The 19,972-nt window shown below is 47.8% G+C and overlaps 1 protein-coding gene across 1 annotated transcript; it reads right to left on the bottom strand.

Moving 5' to 3' along the window:
- Positions 1-968: 968 nt before the first annotated feature.
- On the bottom strand, positions 969-19,775 carry ahdc1 (AT hook, DNA binding motif, containing 1). The gene is made up of 6 exons (XM_026346785.1): positions 19,189-19,775; positions 8,973-9,135; positions 7,364-8,652; positions 5,519-7,242; positions 2,627-4,382; positions 969-2,097 (listed from the first exon to the last, which is right to left on the bottom strand). The coding sequence occupies exons 3-5, from the start codon at positions 8,555-8,557 to the stop codon at positions 2,633-2,635; spliced, it is 4,668 nt and encodes a 1,555-aa protein (XP_026202570.1). The 5' UTR covers positions 8,558-8,652; positions 8,973-9,135; positions 19,189-19,775; the 3' UTR covers positions 969-2,097; positions 2,627-2,632.
- Positions 19,776-19,972: the final 197 nt, after the last annotated feature.

Genomic DNA, 19,972 nt, shown 5'->3' with positions numbered 1-19,972 from the left:
TGCAGTTTACATGATCATACTTATGATAATACTGAGATTGCCTGACTTTTACTTGTAAGAGCATCTTCTTACACAAGCATTTCTGCCTTTTTCCGTACCACTGATTGAATTGTTTTATTATCAGATTATAAAAGATTTGTGTTGTCAAACTCGATGACAGTGTGTTTTAACTGATTGGTACTGTGTTTACATTCAGCAGCACGGCATGCCAATATTCGGATGAAAAAAATAGAGAAGTCTGAAAGAGAGTTGTTGCTCTGCTGTCGCTCCTCTCTGCCTGTCATGTAGTGTTGTTGACAGTGCGTGTCCCAGTCCACCATTCCAGTGGAATGTCACAGCAAACACGTTTCCTCCGGCCATGTCTGAGTCTATTTAGTCAGCCTGTTGACAAACTGTACACAATATGCAGCCAGTAAACTCCCCCCATCTGCTATCTTTCCCTCTCGCTCACTCTGCCTGTCTGGCACAACCACACACAAGCTGCAGACGTACAGTGTTTGCTGTATTATAGCAAGATTCCCAGCGAGGACATGCATGGGTCCCTTCCTGCGAGCTCTCTGGTACCAACAGCCTTTACACCGTGCTTTAAAACATTTCCTTATTTGGATGAGGAATTTTGGAACAGTACATTTTTGTGCATTTTGTTTCAGTGACTTTAAAACCTCTCTGACACTCTTTTCTGATTTCCTAAGTCTGGTTTCTTTCTTCCCCCTCCAACACATCCTCCCCTGCCCTCCATCCATTCCTCTCCTCCCCTCCCTTTCACTCCCTGTCGAATTGTGTCCTTGACTGAACTCTCTTGCTCACAGTTCCAGACAGCCTGAGCAAAGCCCAATACTCGGGGAGGCTTTAAAACACACACACACACACACACACACGCACACGCAGGCATGCTCACACCTCCCTTAATCCCTTAAAGAAGCAGTATGCTATAGAAAAGATTACCAATGGCAAGAACAGAATGTGTATTTAAATATTTTGCACCTCAGATACATACATGATATGTAACAGACAGATATACATTTTTTTTTCATCACAAAAACCACCAAACAACACAAGACCACAGAAAAAAGAAGGGAGAGAGTGAAAGAAAGAATGAAGCCCCGCCAAGACTTTTTGTGCCTGGGGAGCTTCACTGCTTTTGACCCCACAGGCACACACACATACACACACACACACTCACACACATATAAGCACACATACACAAAAATACATGCATCACTGCAGTCACACAGACACAATCTGTCTCACATTCCCACACAGAAAACAAGAGTCTCTTTGGGGCCATTGGATCATTTCAGTGTCTCTTTCCCTTGTAGTTAAAACAGCAAAACACAGGATGTTGAGTCTCCATGCTGCAGTCCTCCTCCCCCCACAGAGCAGAGAAACCATGGCAGAACGCTGAGGAGGGCATGTTGATGATGGACCGTCCGAGTAAAGAGGGGCTCCCTGGCTTGGAGCTGGAGTCGTATGTACTGTACAGATGAGGCTCAGGGCACAAGACAGAAATGCAGTGTTATTGAGTCAAGTGCAGAAAAGAGTTGCTGGTTTAGCAGAGGAGGGGAGGTTGAGAGAGAACAGAGGATAGAAACAGAAAGAGAGACAGAGCAGTGTGATCGTAGCTTGTCAATATTCCAGATGTACAGAAGAAGGACCAGAAAGATTTGGTGAGATACAGACTTGAGAAGTCTGAGTGTATCAAACAGGACTCAAAGGGATAAGGAGGAAATAGGTTTGTCTGTGTCCATCAGCGTCTGGTATTCATCTGTCGTCCATTCCCTCATTCCAACGTAGAGTACGATGGTGTGCACACGTGTATGGCTTTACACGTTTAGGTAGTGAATTCATCTGCACATCTGTGTCTGTGTTTGTGCGCCTGTGCATGTGTGTATGCATTAGCGTGTATACATGCTTGGGTGTTGCGGCTGTAAGTTGCAGTTGATCTTGATTGTCAGTGCTGGAGAATTAAAGCTTTATTGTCCAAAGCTGGCAGCTAAATTCTCACCCTTCATTTCACAGTCTCCTTAACAAAAAAAAAAAAAAAAAGGAAAAGAAAAGAAATGTTTGCAAATCTGTAAAAGCTTGGATTGAATGCACCTGAAAGAAAAAACAGGGACAGAGAGAAGAGAAACAGTGATTTGGAGTGTGTTAATTCTGCCAGTGGTAAAAAAAAAACAAAATCACAATATAAACTGAAATAAACACTGGAACTATTTAACAGGTCTTAATAACCACCTCTTTGGTTGGTGCCACAAGTAACGTGGTGAGTAAGATCTAGACCGTCAACTGTACATGGACTTTTACAGCTTGTATGTGTTTTGAGAATAAAATGATCAAATCCACCTATTAGTTGAAAAGCTGCTTATTATTACATGGACACTGATACAAACATTACACTATAATATTTATCTGAATTATGAATTTAGTAATTACAGCTACTAACAGCGCTATATCATCAAATTAAACACCAACTAATCAACTAATCAAGGCTTTCTATTACTCTTCATTAAAAAGCATAGTGATCCGCAGTAATCAACCCCCTCTCTGGAAATGTCTGAGAGTTTCAGTTGTGGTCCTTCGTTTTTTTAACGACCTTATTGTGTGTTTGAAGGCTACACAAACTCACCTGCTGTTACAGGCTGGTGACACTGAAGCTGTCATCGCTGGCTGGGTCCAGCAGCTGGCATAACACCCCACCTCCCTGAGCCTCCTGGGAGGGGTAGCGGTGTCCCATGCTCTGGTAGGGCTGGTGGGACAGGGTGTAGCCACTAGTGTCCTCCTGATGGGGTGAGGAGTCCAGGGGAGGTTTGGGGAATGGTGAGTGAGGCAGGGGGGCCTGGCGAACGCCTGTGCTCATGGCGTGAGCGGTCAGATCCCTCTTGTGGGGGTTCACTGTAGAGAGAGGGCTGCGCTCCTCAAAAAGCACAGATGTTGAGTGGGAGTGGAGACTGGGGCTGGGGTTGGAGTGTGTGTGCGATGGAAGGTGAGTGTTGGGGTTTGTGTGGGTGTTGTGGTGGGGCTGATTACTGGTATGGGGGTTTGAGTGGCAGAGGGAGTTGCTCTGGAGGTGTGAGGTGGGATGGGTGTTGGTGTGTGAGCTTAGGTTTGAGTGGGGCTGCGTATTATGATGATGCGTGTCATGGGGAGTCGAGGTCATGTGTGTGTGTGTGTTTGCATTTGGGCTAGCGAGTGTGTTTGCATGGGTGTTTCCATGAGGACTTGTGTGCGGGTTGCTGTGTGTGTGCACGGCTGAGTGTGTGCCGTGCGAGTGTGGACTGGGGCTGCCACTGTGTGATGTCTGTCCATACCAGTAGGGGGAGCTGCAGTAACTGGGGGAGTCATACTGCGAGAACTGTGGGTCTTTGGGAGGGGGGCGATGTGAAGGACTCAGTGCAGTGCCACAGTGGGGTGTTACCCTTGGCGAAGGAGAGCAAGACGGGGAGAAGGTTCTGGAGGGGACTGGGTGGTAAGACTGAGGTGGAGGAGGAGTAGGCTTAGGGGGGTAAGGGGGAGACGAGACACTGGGTGACAGAGAAGAGGAGGACTCTCCAGGGTACAAGGCTGGATAGCGCTCCTCAGAGGAAGGTGTGGAGGGGTGTGCAGAATAAGGGGAAGGGTACTCGCAGGGGTCCTGGAGGTAGCTGGACGGTGGTGGAGGATTAGGAGTGGCCAGGGGAGAAAGGCTACTACTGTCTCCACTGTAATAGTCCAGCCCCTCTTGGAACAGCCCAGATCCCTCTGGACCTCCAGCAGGGACTACTGCTGCTGCTCCTGATGTGGAAGCAGCCTTGCCTCTGCCTTTAGCTCCTGATGGCCTCTCTCTCTGACACGGAGACAAACCTCCTCTGCCTCCTCTAGATCCTCTGCCCCGTCCTCCAATCCCTCCCCGCTTAGGTCCAGGAGTAGGTGTTGGGGAAGGACTCGAAGGGGAATCAGAGTGTAAAGCAGATCCCCCTTCCTTTTCTGCTAGAGTTTCAGTCCGTTTCCTGCGACCGCGGCCAGGTTTGCTGGGTCCCCCACTCTGGAAAAGGACGTTCTGGCTCCAGTTATATGAGGGCCCCGAAGCACTCTCATGCCAGTCCATCATCAACTTCTCCAGACTAGAAAGACTTGACTGACCTCCTTCTCCACTGACAGAAGCAGCCTCATTCTGTTTATATGTGACCCCTGTGCAGCTAGGTCCACTACCAGCAGCTGCAGAGCCAAGATGCGAAGAGTCAGAGGAGGATTCTGACAAACTTTCAGGAAACGTCTGTCGCTTAGCCTTCTGGGGGGTGTAGTTTGAGATATCCAAGATGTCTTTGGACTCATTGGAGCCATATTCACTGTAGCAATGATACTGAGGCCCAAAGTTGTCTGTAGACCAGCCACCATAACCTTGTCTGAAAAAATACAGCAACACACAAAAATTACAATTCGATGGTGACATGTCTGCACTTGACTAATAATAATTCAGTGATCACCTCATATTCCACTGATCAGTAACTGAAACCTGAAGTGAAAACTAAATGACTTCTTATCCTGAACAACCCCAGTGCACATTTTAGCCCAGAGTTAACTAATGGCAGGTGTTTCTTAATTAGCACATGGTGGACATTGTAAAATTGTGTGCTGGAGTGAAACATTTATATTAAAGGGTTCAAATTATGCCTCTGGGGTTGCTGGTTGGTCATGAAACACTCAAGAGTTTCTTCTAAATACTAAACAGTCTGACATCAAGCCTTGCATAACTGGCCATAGGTTTTGGGCAACTATTTTACAACCTGCCACATTATGCAGCAGGATTTTTGGCCAGGTTGTTGCTGAAGGATGGTGCTGTTCCAACTGCACCTGGGTGGGTGGAGGAATTGGGAGCAGGATCGTTAAGTTAAAATATGTACCTGAGACACTGTTTTATAATACCAACAGTTCGCCTGCGTGTTACTTTAAAATGCAGAAGATGTAAGTTACAAAACTGAAACTACAAAAACAGATTCATATTCACAGGTTTTGTTTGCAGCATATGAGCAGTCTACATTATGTTGTCTTCAGTATTTCCTCACAGCACACATTTTAACCTCGGTCAGCATGGTAGCACAGCCAGAAAAAATAGGGGTAGTGCCGACAACCAATGTTGCCCACAGGAAGACTAGAAACTGGCCAATCACAACATGGGATAGGGAGAGGGGCCTTTAAAGACAAAGAGCTCAAGTGAGCCTTTTTAGTCTCAAGGCCAGAAATGTTGTTGCATAAAGAAGCATTATGATAAGTATACTTTTAAAAATTTGAAAATGATATACTCGAATCACTGAAGCCCCAGAGTAAAATATAAACCTTAAATTAGATACAAAACAGCCACTTTGTGCATGTCTGTGATGTTGCCATGATCAAACATTTATTTTTAACTGAAGAAAACATTTAATCACATATTAAATTAAAACCCTTTCTACCATTTCAGATTTTTGTAAGGAAATGTAACTTCAACATTTCCTGCATTCACTGCAATGGCATTTTTGACAGACTGCCACAAGTGATTTACCTGTAGCTCCACTGAGTGGAGTTGTATTGTTTATAGCCTTCTGGGGATGAGGAGGAGCTGAAGGGGCTTCCTCTGGCCACAGACATGTACCCTCCTCCAGGTGACGTAGGTCCTGTTGACTCCCCCCGCACCATGGAGGAATGACCTGTAGCAGAAAAGCCACTATAGCCCCGCTTGGCTACTGCTTGGTAGTTAGAATAGCCTATTTGGGCAGGGGTGGCCTTCCCACTGCTCTGTCCAGACCCATATGCAAAGCTGCAGTCTGAGGATCTTTGTGACACTGCAGGAGAAGAGGAGGAGTAACCAGAGGAGTAGTGGCTGTAAGAAGCAGGATGCGGGGAGCTAGGAGAGTGTGAGAGAGATGGAGGAGTGGATTTGGGATAAGTAGAAGTGGTGGGTGATGTTTGGGACAGGCTGCCATAGCTGTATGGGGGCCTGGATGTGGAGCAATGTGTCTGGGCTGAACCCTCCGCTCCAGAATTTGGACCCTTGGAGCTCCACTTGGAGAATACGGGGGACCAGCTATGACCAGTAGCTGGGCTGGATGGCTCAAAACCAGGTGTAGATGAAGCTTTACGAGGGTCTGACTGCGAGGAGGAGACATCCAATAAATCTGACGAATCATCCGAGTCGAGCAGTGACCGGAAATACCCGGCAAACAGGCCTTGTGAGTCCTCACCAGCTGGACCGACCCCTCTGCCTTCGCGCAGGCTGCTGTAAGCAACTCCCCTTCCAACTTCACAGGATGAAAAGCCCCCTCTTGCAGATCCACAGAGTTGAAACCCACCCAAACCTTTGTCCTTGTTTATACCCCCCTCCTCGCCCCAACCACCTGCACCATTGGGCCATTCCTGCCCCATGGAAACCCCCTCCCCTTTCAATGCGCCATTTTTTCTCATACGTCTCCTCTTGACCACTTTCTCTCCTCCAGGTTCGGTTCCTACAACACCCCCTCCCCTACCAACCCCACCTACGCCCTTACCCCTTTTCCTAGGTAATCCATGCTCTGACAGGGGGCTCAGTTTGCGTTTCTTGCCAATGGATTCAAAGAAGTCACTGAATGTGCTCTTAGTGCGTTCACTGCCCCCGACTCCCCCTGCTGCTCCTCCACCTCTCCCGATACCTCCTCCTCTGCCACCTCGGGGGCGTCTGAACCCAGTGAGCCTGTGGAGCAGGGTGGATATTCCTGGGTTTTCCATGGGTGCATGAAAGCTTTCTGGCTCACTGGGAGTCCAGCAGCGAGGGGGAGAACAGCGGCCAGTGGCAGGGGGCTGGCGGTTTAAAAAAGCCAGTTTGGACAGAACATCCCCATACTCAGTTTTCACATCATTAGTATCATTAACATAAGATGGATAAGGACAAGGAAGTTTAGTCCGACGCCGCCTCCGAGGCTTTTTGGGTTGCTCTCCATTACCACCAGCATTCCCAGCAGCATTCTGAGGCTCTCCTGGTATTCCTGGTAGAGCTTGTTTAGGTGGCCGGCCCCGCCTGCGTTTAAGAATGACAGGCAGTTCTCCAGGAGGGAACATCACCATCACACTCTTTCCATTGTTCTTCATGCGGAGAAGTGCAGTCGGCTCTCGGACCACCTCTGAGCCCTCCAGACTGCCATCATTGCCTTTCTCTGTCCCTGCTACTGTCTCTAAATTGGAAATCTTGTAGCTCTTCTGTCGGCGACTAAGACTGACGGGGATGCGAGCTACCTTGACAACAATCTTCCTCACCTGCAAAGCAAAGATAAAAATAAAACATATGCAGAAACAAACTGTCTAAGTGTCAATTTTATACATAGTGTGAGGCTGTCAGGCATTAACTACAATGACATATAACTATAAATTAACTTACGCCGATATAACGTTTACGTCTCTGGTTATTGGGAGGGCACGTTCCCAACCCTGCAACTGGCTCCTCCTTCACAGTTAACTGAGGTGCAGAGAGGGTAGACGGGTTTGCAAATGGGAGATAAGAGGTAACACGATGAGAAATGGACTGGGCTGCCTGACGTTGTTTCATGACACTTTTAGGACCAGCTTTATGGACAGATTTCGGTCCAGGTCTAGATCTGGATTTAGGTCCAGGTTTGTGCCCAAGTCTGGGTCCAGGTTTAGTTATAGCTTTAGAAACAGGTTTGGATACAGTTAGAGCAAGAGCAATGTCTGTAGGGCAGGGAGCAGTAGGGAGCACAGCTTCGACAGACGAATGTTCTTCTTTCTCACCAACTGCCACCTCTTCCTCTTTAACCCTCCAGATTTTGTCCTCTAATACCTCATCCTCCTCCTCTCCTCCCCTCTCCCTCCCTGCTCTCTTCTCCCCATCCTCTATGCTTCGACGGAGGCGGGAAGACTTGCGCAGGTGACAGGGGAAGCGGGGACGTCCAGAGCTGCGAAGTGCATACTTCTTCTCTGCCTCTACAGGAAGAGGAGAGGAGTCTGTGTTTGGGTTTGGACTAACAGGTACAGGACAAAAGGTTGAAGGGATCTCTGTCTCTACGCTCAGAACTGGGGCAGCCAGTCGATTGTTGGAGGCAGGATGACTGCCAAGAGCCAAAGACAGGGGTTGAAGTGAGGTTGTGTGTATGGCCTCTGGTGAAAGAGCTCTAGGGTGTTCTGCACTGATAGTACCCGTATGTGCATTGATATCCATGTTTCCACAATTATCCATGTGTGCGTGAGAAACAGCCTGTGCCTCTGGGTCTATGTGCGTTTGCATGTTTCTAACTGTCTCTGCAAATGTATGTGTCTCGGCTGCCGTGTGAGTCTCTGTGTGTCTCCGCCGATGGGTGCTGTGCCCTTGCCTTCTCTGTAGGTGGAGGCCGTTGGCCAGGGTGGAAGGAGACGAGGGAGGAAAGTGGTCGGAGGTCACCGGTGCCAGTCCATCGTTAGAAGGATCCTGGGACCCCTCCTGCAGCCTGAGCTCGCTGGTCCAGGGATCAGGTCCTTCCAGCCCCCCAACACACCCTTTTTCTTCTGCCTGATTTCCACTACAGCCCACTGGAGCCCCAGTTTGGCCCGAAATAAGGTGATCTGACAACCCACTCATTCAGCGGATGAAAGAGGGACGTTTTTGCTGAACGTAAATGTGTGTTTCTTATGTATAGGTGTCTTCCTTGACTGCTAGTGAAAAGATTCAGCAACCTAAGAACAGAAATAGAAAAACATTATTAAGTGAATTGAAAATCCACAAATGAGTGAACATCTCCCTGTTGCATTTAACATTCGTAATCTAAACTCCTTATTAAGAAATATACTAGTGACTGAGTGGAGTAAGGTGTCAAACATATTGTACATAAAAATCAAACCTTTGCAGCACAGATGGAATTGTGGTTATGTGATGGAATCATTCTGGCAACGGGCCACAAACCTAATCCGTAATGCACTCTACTCTATTAACTGTGCCACCCACACAGCAGCATTACAACATTAGATTACATTTACCATTCATATCTTGCTTTTACCGAATGGTTGTGGCGCTGATTCTGATTTTGATTCTGAGTTGAGTCTCACACTGTCTGCCTGACTGGCTCTGTTCTGCAGGGGATCATTGGGTCATCAATACTGCAGTGGAGAGCTCACATTCTTCTCTCTCTCCCCTCTGCTTCTGTCTTTTGCCCATGGTTGCTAGTGTGAGAGAAGGAGATGCAGAAAGGGAGAGAGATAGACAGATTTAAGAAGGGGCAGAATTGAAGAAGGTTGGACAAAGGGTGATTGGGGAAAGTAGAAAAAGAAAGGAGTATGGAGAAGGGTGGAGAAAAGAGAAGAAGAGCACACAAGATTAGTGCATGATGTCACAGTATGCATCAGACCACAGTAACATCAGTATTTCGGTGAGAGTTGCGCCATCGCACATCAGATGCAATTATGTTGGAAGATCACATAAATTTTGAAACCTAATTGTAGTTTCATTTAGTCAAACAGTAGGTGCTACTTTACTCCCATCTAATGTATTTCCACATATCATAACTACTTAATGATGACTGAACTCACAGAATGATCAGCAATCCTACATATAAGAAATTGAATGAGTTGTGCCACATTTTTCAATCTTATCACGAATATATGTTTGTGCTGTAAAAACCCAGAAACTGAGGAGTGGTAAAAAAAAAAAAAAGCACACACACACACACACCAAATCATGCTGCATGTCACATTTCGCCAAAACTATTCAAATGTATTACAAAGCACTAGACTTGGAGGGTGCAACAAGAATGAAAATGTGTGAATAATCACAGCCACCAGGGGGAAGCAGAGAGGTGATGAATAGAGAGGTGTTAAGAGGATGGAGAGATGAAGGTGACAGAAAGACAGGAACGATGTGGGGGATTATCAGAACTCAGAGCAGAGGAGAACTGGAAGTACAGACAACTAGAACAGACAGAAATCTTACAAAATCAGAACCACACATTATATTTGACTCTTATGGGTGCACAGATTCAAACACCAGTACAAGCACGCAGACCACATTTGCACACATGTATGCGCACAGCTGGCTGTACCACACTCTCCACATACAACACAATCCTGTCCATCGTCAGATCTCCCTGCCTCTTTCTCCAACATATGGCTTTGATTAGCAGGGAGGGAGAAGGGAGGGAGTGAGAGGGAAAGAGGAAGACGGGAAAGGGAAGGAAAGGGGAGGGGGTGAAAGACACTAGAATGAGCGAGTGAATGGGTGAGAAAGTATGAGAGATGGTGAGAGACAGATGAAGTACAAGGAGGTGAAAGACATGATTGAGACAGGGAGAGGATGGTAAGTGGATGGATAGACAGAGGCAGACAGATTGTAGATGGGCAAAATGGGGGAGAAAAAGTTAAATGAGGTGAGAGGAGACAGAAGTAGAGGAAGAAGAAGCAGAAGGAGAGTTCTTCTTCTGTAGCAGAGTTTGAGGCAGCACACATGGAGCAGAGCAACCTCATTGTTCTGCTGCTCTGAGGAATGACACAACTGGGACAGACCAACAAGAAGATGAACACACACACACACACACACACACACACACACACACACACACACACACACACACACGCACACACATGCACGAGTCATAGTTTCTTTAACCCCCTCACCCGCTCCCTCCCGTGCCCAGTGCTGTCTCCCTGCCTCTCTCTCTCCCTCTCTTCTATCCCATTCTCGTTCTCACGTTCTCTCGTCTAATTAACAGCATTCATTAATTAAGGCTCCATCTAACCGGTGTGTGAGAGAAGGAGAGGACAACACATGCTTTAATTAAACATTGCTGCACATGTACTTACACATACATGCACACACTGTCACTCACTCACACACACACACACACACACACAGTGACACAAAGACACATGCAAATATGCCCCCACAGCTTCATCCTCCCACACACTCACACATTGATTTACACATAAAGACATATATATCACACGCGCACTCACATATATAGTCATGCGCGATAACACACAAAACAAAGACACACATGCAAATATTCCTCTACTGTGCTCTGCGGGGGGCATCCTGACAGGGCTTAGATGCCAGCCAATCAAACGCTCCCACTGTGATTCATTGTTTAAGCAAACACTCCTGGCATCCATCAGCTGCCATTCCAATATATTCACCGTCATACGTCACAAATGCGTTTTGGTGCATTTTACTGTGAATGGCTCTGGGGCTGTAGAACACACAGTGGCGTAGTTTTGTCTCAGTGAAAGCAGGCGTTGGTATGCGCTGATCCCACATGATGATCTGTTGAATCTTGTTCACAAAGAGCAATTCTCGTATGAATGATTTCATCTGGTCCTAAAAGTTTTCACTTCTATTGTGTGCTTATGGAAACGACAACAAAAACACAACATGTCACAGAGTGTATGTGTGCACGTGTCAGTGTGAAATCAGAGACAAGAACCTGTTATTTTCCAGTTTGGGCAGTTGCCCTGTTGTGCATAGTCTGAGAGGAACAATCATTCTGCTCATGGTAGCTGTACAGCATATCTATTCTCTTCCCATCTATCTCACTACCACAAAGGCTTGCAGACTCACAGGCCTGCCAGCAGCAACCCTCAATGAGGAACTAGACCCCGTGTGTGTGTCAGTGTGCATGCGTTTGTGCACACATGCATGTGTGCGGTGCTGCGAGTGTGTGCGCGTATAAGTGTGTCTTCCTGGGTGTGTTTGTAAAAGCACTCACTGAGCTCTAACGGGTGTGCAGTTGTTGCTAAGAGACAGGCAGCAGCACCGAAACAGCATGGGGGGGTGTATGGGAGGGGGACATGGAGGGGAGAGAGAGAAAGAAAGAGAGGTAGTGAGACACAGGGAGAGAGAGAGAGGTGGGGAAGGGAGGAGGGGGGGGGGGGGGCGCTCCACAGAGAGGTTTAGACAGATAAGAAGAAGGGGGATAAAAAGAGAGCGAGGGAGAGAGAGAGACGGAGAAAGTGTATGTGAGGCCAGGAGAGACAGAGAAGTGAAGAGGGGGAAGTGGGTCAGGGGGTCCACAGAGACTGAGTGACACCATGTAGAAACACAGCTACCATCAGCCTCACGTTCCTCCACACCACCTGAACCCTGATGCAACCTCAACCTGCAGCTCCAGCAGCCTTTATCTTTAACCCACAACTCGCATGACAAGGCAAAACCTCTTTCAACAAATAATTGAAAAAAAAAAAAAAAGTGTCAAAAGAATTGTGAGAAAAATAACTTTGGTTATCTGTGGGTTCATCAACTTGATGCCTACTGTTTTCAAGTTTGTCATGTTGTATTCCAGATGGTAAACGCCTGTCTGACTTTGTCAATGAAATATTACACATTACATGACATAACACAGCATCACTTTGGAGTGGCTAATGAAATGCAAACACTCACTGCGAGTAGTAATTGAAAATACTTAGCCATGAATTATAGTGAGTGTGGAGTGATATAAGCCAAAAAAGGGAAATGAATTTCTAATGTAAATTCAGCTTCAGCAACTGCAACCATTCCGCAGAACACAACGAGAACCTCCATTAAACATATACAGAACCTAAAGAGAATCTAGGCAGCATCTTAAAATATGTTGACAATTTGGATTTGAAGGCATTATGTTTCTTCCCACTGAAGGAAAAAGATTTATCTAAAAAAAAGTGCAGAAAGTTTTAATTCAACTAATTGAAAAAAAAACCCAGCAACACTGAAGTTATAAGGTCTGGCCTCTACTGCAGCGCGCTCTGGTCCAACATGCACTGTACAGCTAAAGTTTAAACACATCCAAACTCTTCCGATCAACAGACCTGGGTTGTTGGAGAGCTTGAGGTGTGTGTAAGTGTGCCAAACGGGGCGAGGAATGTTATACACAAACATCACACTACTGGGGCCAACATGCCTGCACACAAATTACCACCGAACTTCAGAAGAGAGTTGAACTTTGGGCATTGGTGGATGCAGTATGCACACACACGTCAGTCAAACAGAGACAGTCCAACAAACGCAGACCCTCACCTCCCCACCCACTCACTCACACTCTCCTTCATTCTGACCTCTCCTCTCTTTCTCACCCACTCACATCCCACCCATCCTGGCCGCTGCGCCCCCCTCCAAAAAAAAAAAAACCCACCACCACCTCCCCAGCTGCAGGAAATTCCTAATGATCTCCATCATCAGTGTGTGCGCTGTATCTCCGCCAAGAGCGAGCACTTGCGCGCACGCACACAACAAACACGCACGCAAAGCATATAAATGAACAGAGACCAACACATAAACCATATGTGCAGACAAACAAAAAAGCAGACAGACGTTCAGACACAGACACACATCTAACGTAAACAGACTTCACACAGACTCGATACAGTGGCGGCTCAGCCAAGGATGCACACAGGGGACTGGAGAAGTAGCTCGACAACACACACCCAGGACCCCCCACCCCCATCTGACTGTCTCACTCTCTGACTGTCTCTCTCCTGTTGTTTCTGCAGGAACCTACATGCTGTAGTTATTTTAAGAGGAGGACTTTATTACCCCTTACCCCTTCCTCTTCCTCTCTCAGCCCCCCTCCTTACTTCTCTTCCTCACAGTTCCCTCTCTCATCTCTCAAGCACCCCTCTCACTCACGCACCTCCCGCCCCCAGTTTCTCTCCCACAACACACGCCCCCACTCCCCAACACCCCTCCCTCATCTTCAACTCAGCCTGACACTCTCTTCTCTCTCGTGCTCCTGCAGGCAGTTTCCTGGTGCTGCTGATGGCTGCCCCTCAGTCAGGTCATGTGACCAACCAATGCCAGCTGGGAATAGCTAGTGGTGTGCACGTGTGGACCCACAAAAACACATACAGGACTACACACAAGACACCCAGGGATAAGACTGAAAATGCACACACAAACACATGCAAATACAGGAAGATGAAATCAAGCACTTAGGTGCAAATACAGGAACGCTTGCACTTACAGTTCACACAGGTGCGCACACACACACACGCACACACACACACACACTGAGCTGACATCTACACACAAATAAGCGTGAGCAAAGATGCATGCTCACAGTGATGCACACTTCACGTTCTCACGCTGGCAAGAACTCACTTGAAAACCGCACATACCGACACACATAAACATAGCCATGCATCTACCTCACACACAGAGGACACACAAACCAGATGCTTGGATCTCGAAACACACTAAGACCTTGAGGCCAGTGTTTTGGAGAGGGGCCTCTGTGCTGCGGCCCTGACTTCCTGACTCCTCCTCCTCTCTCCATACTCCTGTTCCACAGTTGCTGTGGGAGACGCTGCTGCAGCGCCCGTTGCCAAGGAGAAGGCTGCTGGCTGTTTGAACAACAATGGCCGCCTTGTGAACATTCCAACTGTAGGTACTGACAGCTCATCAGCCACAGCCTCAACATACACACCTCTCAAAAAGCACACACACAGACACACACATGCGCACGCAGATGCTACACCACTGTACCTCTACGGTTCTTGGCCTCGAGCCTGAGTGAGGTACCACAATCAGGCATGCACACAGGCAGACACACACACATCTGTGCATGCTCTAAGAAATTATGACTTCTGCTGAGAGGATAAGAAACCTTCCGTCCCTCTCTGTCTACCTGCATCTCTCCACCATCTCTCTCTCACACACACACACACACACACACACACACTCTGTGCGCAGTGCATTCATCCATCTTCCCCCTTCTCCACGACTACTCTGTCTTTCTCTCTTATCTCTTTCTCTCTCCTCCCCCTCCACAGCTTCCTGCTTTCACTCTCTCACTCGCTCTTCCCTTGCCCATCCCTGCCTCTCTCTCCTTTTCTGTCTCAGGAAGTGTGTGTTCTCACTCTTGCACACACACACCATCATCTTGGCACGCACACATGTGGAGGACACACAGTCTCACACACACACACACACAGACACACACACAGAGAGACACACACAATCTCTTTCTCTCCTGGAAGGTAGCGAATCTTTTCATCCCTTGGGGGCATACACTTCCTCAGAGAAGGAGGGAAAAGGGAAAGAAGAAAGAGAACTAGAAACAAGGGTGGAACGGGCAAGAGAGGAAGAGGGGGAGGGAGATGGAGAAGAAGGGAGGGAGAGAAGAAAGAAGGAGAAGAGGGTGAAAACTATATTCACGGCGAGGATTTATAGACAGACCCCTTAGTGCTCTGATTATCTGTTCATATTGATGGGACGACATTGAAGCCACGCTGATGGAACGTAGAGACGGCGCTGAAGCCAAATTGGGTAGAGTAGGGGGGGGGGTTCGGGGGTGTTGAGGAGAATCACTAACAAATCTCTGCTTATCCTCTGACTCACTGTTTTCAACACACACATACCCAGACACATGTACACACACACACACACACACACACACACTCATACACTGCTAAAAAACAAAGATAACTCTGACGCGCCAGCATGAAGCAACATAAATATCAGACATGCTGTACATGTTTACATATGTTGATCTGCACGTCAGGTGAGTGTGTGTGTGTGTGAGTGTGTGTGTGTGACAGTGAGTATGTGTTGTGTGCCAGACACCAAGAGATGCTTTTGTGCGTGAGTGTGTACGTCTGTGTGTCTGCGTGTTTTCCCCATCTCTCGCTCCTCTTTAATAATTGAGCTGATTCTGTCCAGCATGTTAGGGAGGTACACAGCAGCTTCACACTCTGTCTTTCTCTCCTTCTCGTCCTCTCACGCGCTCTATCTCTCCCTCCTCATCCTTCCATCTCACCGCTCCCCATTCATTTATCACTTCTTTTCCTTCCTGACCCCTCTGTCCTCTCTCTCTCTCTCTCTCTCTATCCCTTCCCCCAGCTCTCTTCTCCATCTTTCTTTGCAAATCCCTCCTGTTCTTTGACCTCTCCCTCGCCTCTTGCAGTTTCACCCCCCACGCCCCCTCTGCACGCCGTCCCTCCACCCCGCTGCCCTCCATCATCCCTCTCCTCTTGCCTCCCTCCCTCCATCCTCCAGAGGTGAGAGGTCGAAGCTTCCTCTCCACTGTCAGACTCAAACCGGCTGCAACCAGCCCTGTGGGGGGTGGGGGGGGTGACAAGGAGAATGAGGAGGTAGGTGAGGTTGGGATGTGTAGGAAAGGAGGGAGGGAAGGAGAGAGGGAGCTATGTGGAACAAGTGAAAGAAGAGGAAGGGACTGACAGGTTGGATACGTGATGGGGGCAGAGGGGTTAAAAGAGGGAAGGAGGCGACAGAAAAGGGAAGGGGAGATGCCTTCTATTGAGTCAGTGCCTTTGGCGCAGAGGAGCCGTTTTATGAATGTATCGTGTGGGAGGTGACAGAATGGAGCATACAAACACTGCTTACACTAATGCTAAATGCTTGCTCTGTGTGTGGGTGCATCTGTGTACATGTGTGTATTTGTGTATGTGTATGTTTGCCTGTGTGTGTGCATGCGTGTGTGTGTGTGTGTGTGTGTGTGTGTGGGAGTCAAACCACGTTTACCTGCCTGTGGCGAAAGCTATTTCACTTCAGGTAATGATTAGATTAATAGGAGTGGAAAAAGACAGGACCCTTCACTCCAAGGACAAAGTAACGATTAATTGTTTTTTGCCAGCAGCTTGTTGCATAGCAAAAAATATAAAAAGTTCTAGAAATATTCCCAAAATTTCTAACAATACAATATTAATATATGCATAGTTACTGTATGTAAACATATATACGTGTAGTGCTGTGTTTGATTTGGTAAAAAAAAAAAAAAAAGCAAACAAAACATTTACATCATTTGTTGCAGTTGACGCTTAGAGCCATCCTCTGATAGTTCTAAGCCATCATAAGATAGCACTAAGCCCTAACCAACCAGAATCTGTGAGTGTGAAAACATGCAAATTGTTTATGTGAATCTGTGCCCTAAAATCAATTTCTTGTGTATTTTGGGAAGCATTTCAAGTGCTGAGTAATAATGGCCTGACTCATTCACAACGCTGGTGTAAATTCCCTTTTCCTGAATGGCAGCAATGTATCTGTTTTCAAGGGTTCAAAGAGGAGTGCCAAAATGATCTTAAGTTGACTTTTACAAAAATGTCTGTAACCAAAAGACACCTCTTTGTTGCATTTGACAAATCTTGCACACAGCTAGAAGAAATTCATGAAGTGAGATCCCTTATAATGGTAAGGAGAAGCCTCAGATTGTTTTTGGAGAAGCAGCTTTTGAACAGACTCAGTCTCTGATAGGATACCCGCTCTGATTTAGATTACTGAACGCACACACTCTCTCTGCTGGTGGCAGAGATTAATGAGAAGAGCTTCAATAATTGGTTTGTGTTACAGTTGAACTTCATGTTCCCACCTGATGCATCAACAGGTTGCAGCATCCTGAATGCAACTTAAAACTTCCCAACGAACCCGGAAATCAGTAAAAGTCAACAAATACACTGTGCAGTTCAATGCTTCATGTGTGTGGGTGTGCATACATTAACATGTGTGTCCATTCTGTCTTCTCCATCTCCATGACGACCTCCATATCAAGAGGACGTCTGACTACGGCAACCTCACATGCTGATAGGCAGAGAGAGAAAACAGGTGATTGGTTGAGCTGTCGGCTGTCATATCAGCAGGGTGTATCTTTGTGACACTGCAACACACATGCGCATGCACACACACACACACACACACACACACACACACACACTCTCTGGCTTGCCTGTGCCATCAACCCACACGCCTACGAACTGCAGCAAGGCACAAACAAAAGGTACTTCCACAGCGCAATCACACACACACATACAAAAACACACACACACACACACACACACACACACACACACAGAGCTTTGCAACGAGATGTGGTGTGTAAGGTGTGCTGACCCTGCCAATGAGGACAGGAGGAACATCAACGGAGCTACAAGGCCGTTGCTATGACAACTAGCCCCGCTCACACAGGTAGGAAGCACAATAGGCCTAAGCTGTTATATGTTCACATTCTCTCTGTTTGTCACACACACACACACACACACACACACACACACACACACACACACACACACACACACACACAGGGCCATGCACTCAAGACAAGTCTGACAGACAGCGGCTGCATGCCAAGGTAAGGCCATTTCCTTTTCATTCCAGCATTCAGAGGGCTGAAATTATTCATTATGTCCAAGTGGACCTGCCAATAAGAGAACTCACTCTTCAACCAGCAACTAAGAGAGTGAGACTGTGTGAGTGTGAGACAGGCAGACAGACAGACAGACAGACAGAGTATCACCCTGCATACTAACAGCACCTGCACTAGGACAGCCTGTGCACGTCTTCGAGGGGCCCTTAAATAACAAACTGTCACTGTCCAGACACTGACATTGACTTCTCTCTCCCTCTCCTCTCTTTCAGCTTCTCATGCACACTTTCTTCCTTTGTCGCCCCCCCCCCCCCCCCCCTCCCCTCCACTAAACCACAGACAAGAGCTGCTAATCACCACCATGAGTACGCTGTGTCTCTCCAACACACTGGCCCTGTTGCCACTGCAGGATGTGCTGCTGCTCTGTCCTGCCTGACTGTGCTGACAGCTCAGAGGAGGTTGACGGGATGGAAACCCCTGCAGCTGGACAACTGCTCACCGTGACTCTGTGTGTGTCTCCCGTTTGTATGTCAAGCACACATCTGTTTGTCATGAGGCTCACGCTCCAACCTCTGGAATGTACCATTGGTACGTAAATTAATTATAACAAATAAATAAAAAAAAAAGTCCCATCAAACTCACCCACGGGTACAGTACAGAGGGGCAGCAAATAAACAAGACAAGAGGCTGCGCGTGTGCCAGCAGTGTGTCAGGACCTGAGAGGGACGGTGTGCTGATGCTCTGCCTGCACTGTGTGTACATGTACTGTGATAACGAGGCTAATAGGTGAAAATATTGTAAATACTCGCAATAACAGGTGGGGGTACACAGGGTGAACTGCGCGCAAATTCAACCACATAGCGTGCGTGCGCGCGCTTTGGTGCATGTGTGTGTGTGTGTGTGTGTGTATGTGTGTGTGATCATCACTTAACATCTAACCATACACACGGTGCAGCCCACGGTAAAGCCCAGATGACCCAGCAGCACGAGCTGTGCGCATGCAGAGCTCCGTCCGTCAACGGCACCGATGAGGTTAATGTAACAAAAAAAAAAACCCACTGGCACCGAAACGCAGCCAGAGGTGCGCAGCACAGCTGGCTGAGCGGACAGTAAGCAAATGTTGGATGTTGTGTACACAAGACGCTGCACGCGCACTCACCAAGGGAGAGAGAGGGAGAGAGAGAGTCTGGGGGGCTCGCGGCTGGCTGCTGGAGCTGTTTCCGAGTCGACGCTGGCTGGCGGGGACGGTGCTTCGCTCCTCTCCTTGCCCGGGTCACGGAGCCGCTGCCTTGACGGCTGCAGCCGTCAGCGCGCAGCGTTTCCCCACCATCTGGGCTCCCAGCGTCGGAGGGAGACAGTCCTCCCACATCGATGTAAACCTGGTCTCCTCTGCTCGTCGCGCGCCACCGTCTCGTGCCGCTCAACGGGGGGAAAAACCGCTCCTGTGGCTCACACCAATATATCTGCACCCACAAAGACGGGAAAGCAAAAGACAAAAGGTGGAGATTTAAAAAAAAAAAAAAAGAAAGAAAAGGAGCAGGGACGTTGGTCCACTGTCTTCTGCCGAATTACAGGGCTGACATAGCTGCGCTCGAACCCTGTGGGCTGGTTTTGGTGACAGGCGCGGGGCTCCCCGGTATGCGGGAGGCGAAAATCGACCGTGCGCCCGTGCGTCTCTGCCTCTGCAATTCCAGCCCTGTGTCTCTCGTGCGCCTCAGTCTCCGCTGTGCCTCTCCAACGTGCCTGTCTGTGAAAGCCATCCGGGCACCCGTAGCTGGCCTCACTTTACACCTCTGGAACTATGGGAACAGTAGTTTACTGAAGACAAGAGACACGAGCGGGTGCACGAGAAGTAGTTGATAGGGATAGCAGTTAAACTGATAACATCAAAGATTATAATAATTAAACCCACTCAATTTTTAACTCTTTACTTTTTAAATGTG

This window comes from Anabas testudineus, chromosome 11 (genome assembly GCF_900324465.2).
Source record: "Anabas testudineus chromosome 11, fAnaTes1.2, whole genome shotgun sequence".
Lineage (NCBI taxonomy): Eukaryota > Metazoa > Chordata > Actinopteri > Anabantiformes > Anabantidae > Anabas > Anabas testudineus.
This window is presented reverse-complemented; position numbering and strand designations above follow the sequence as displayed.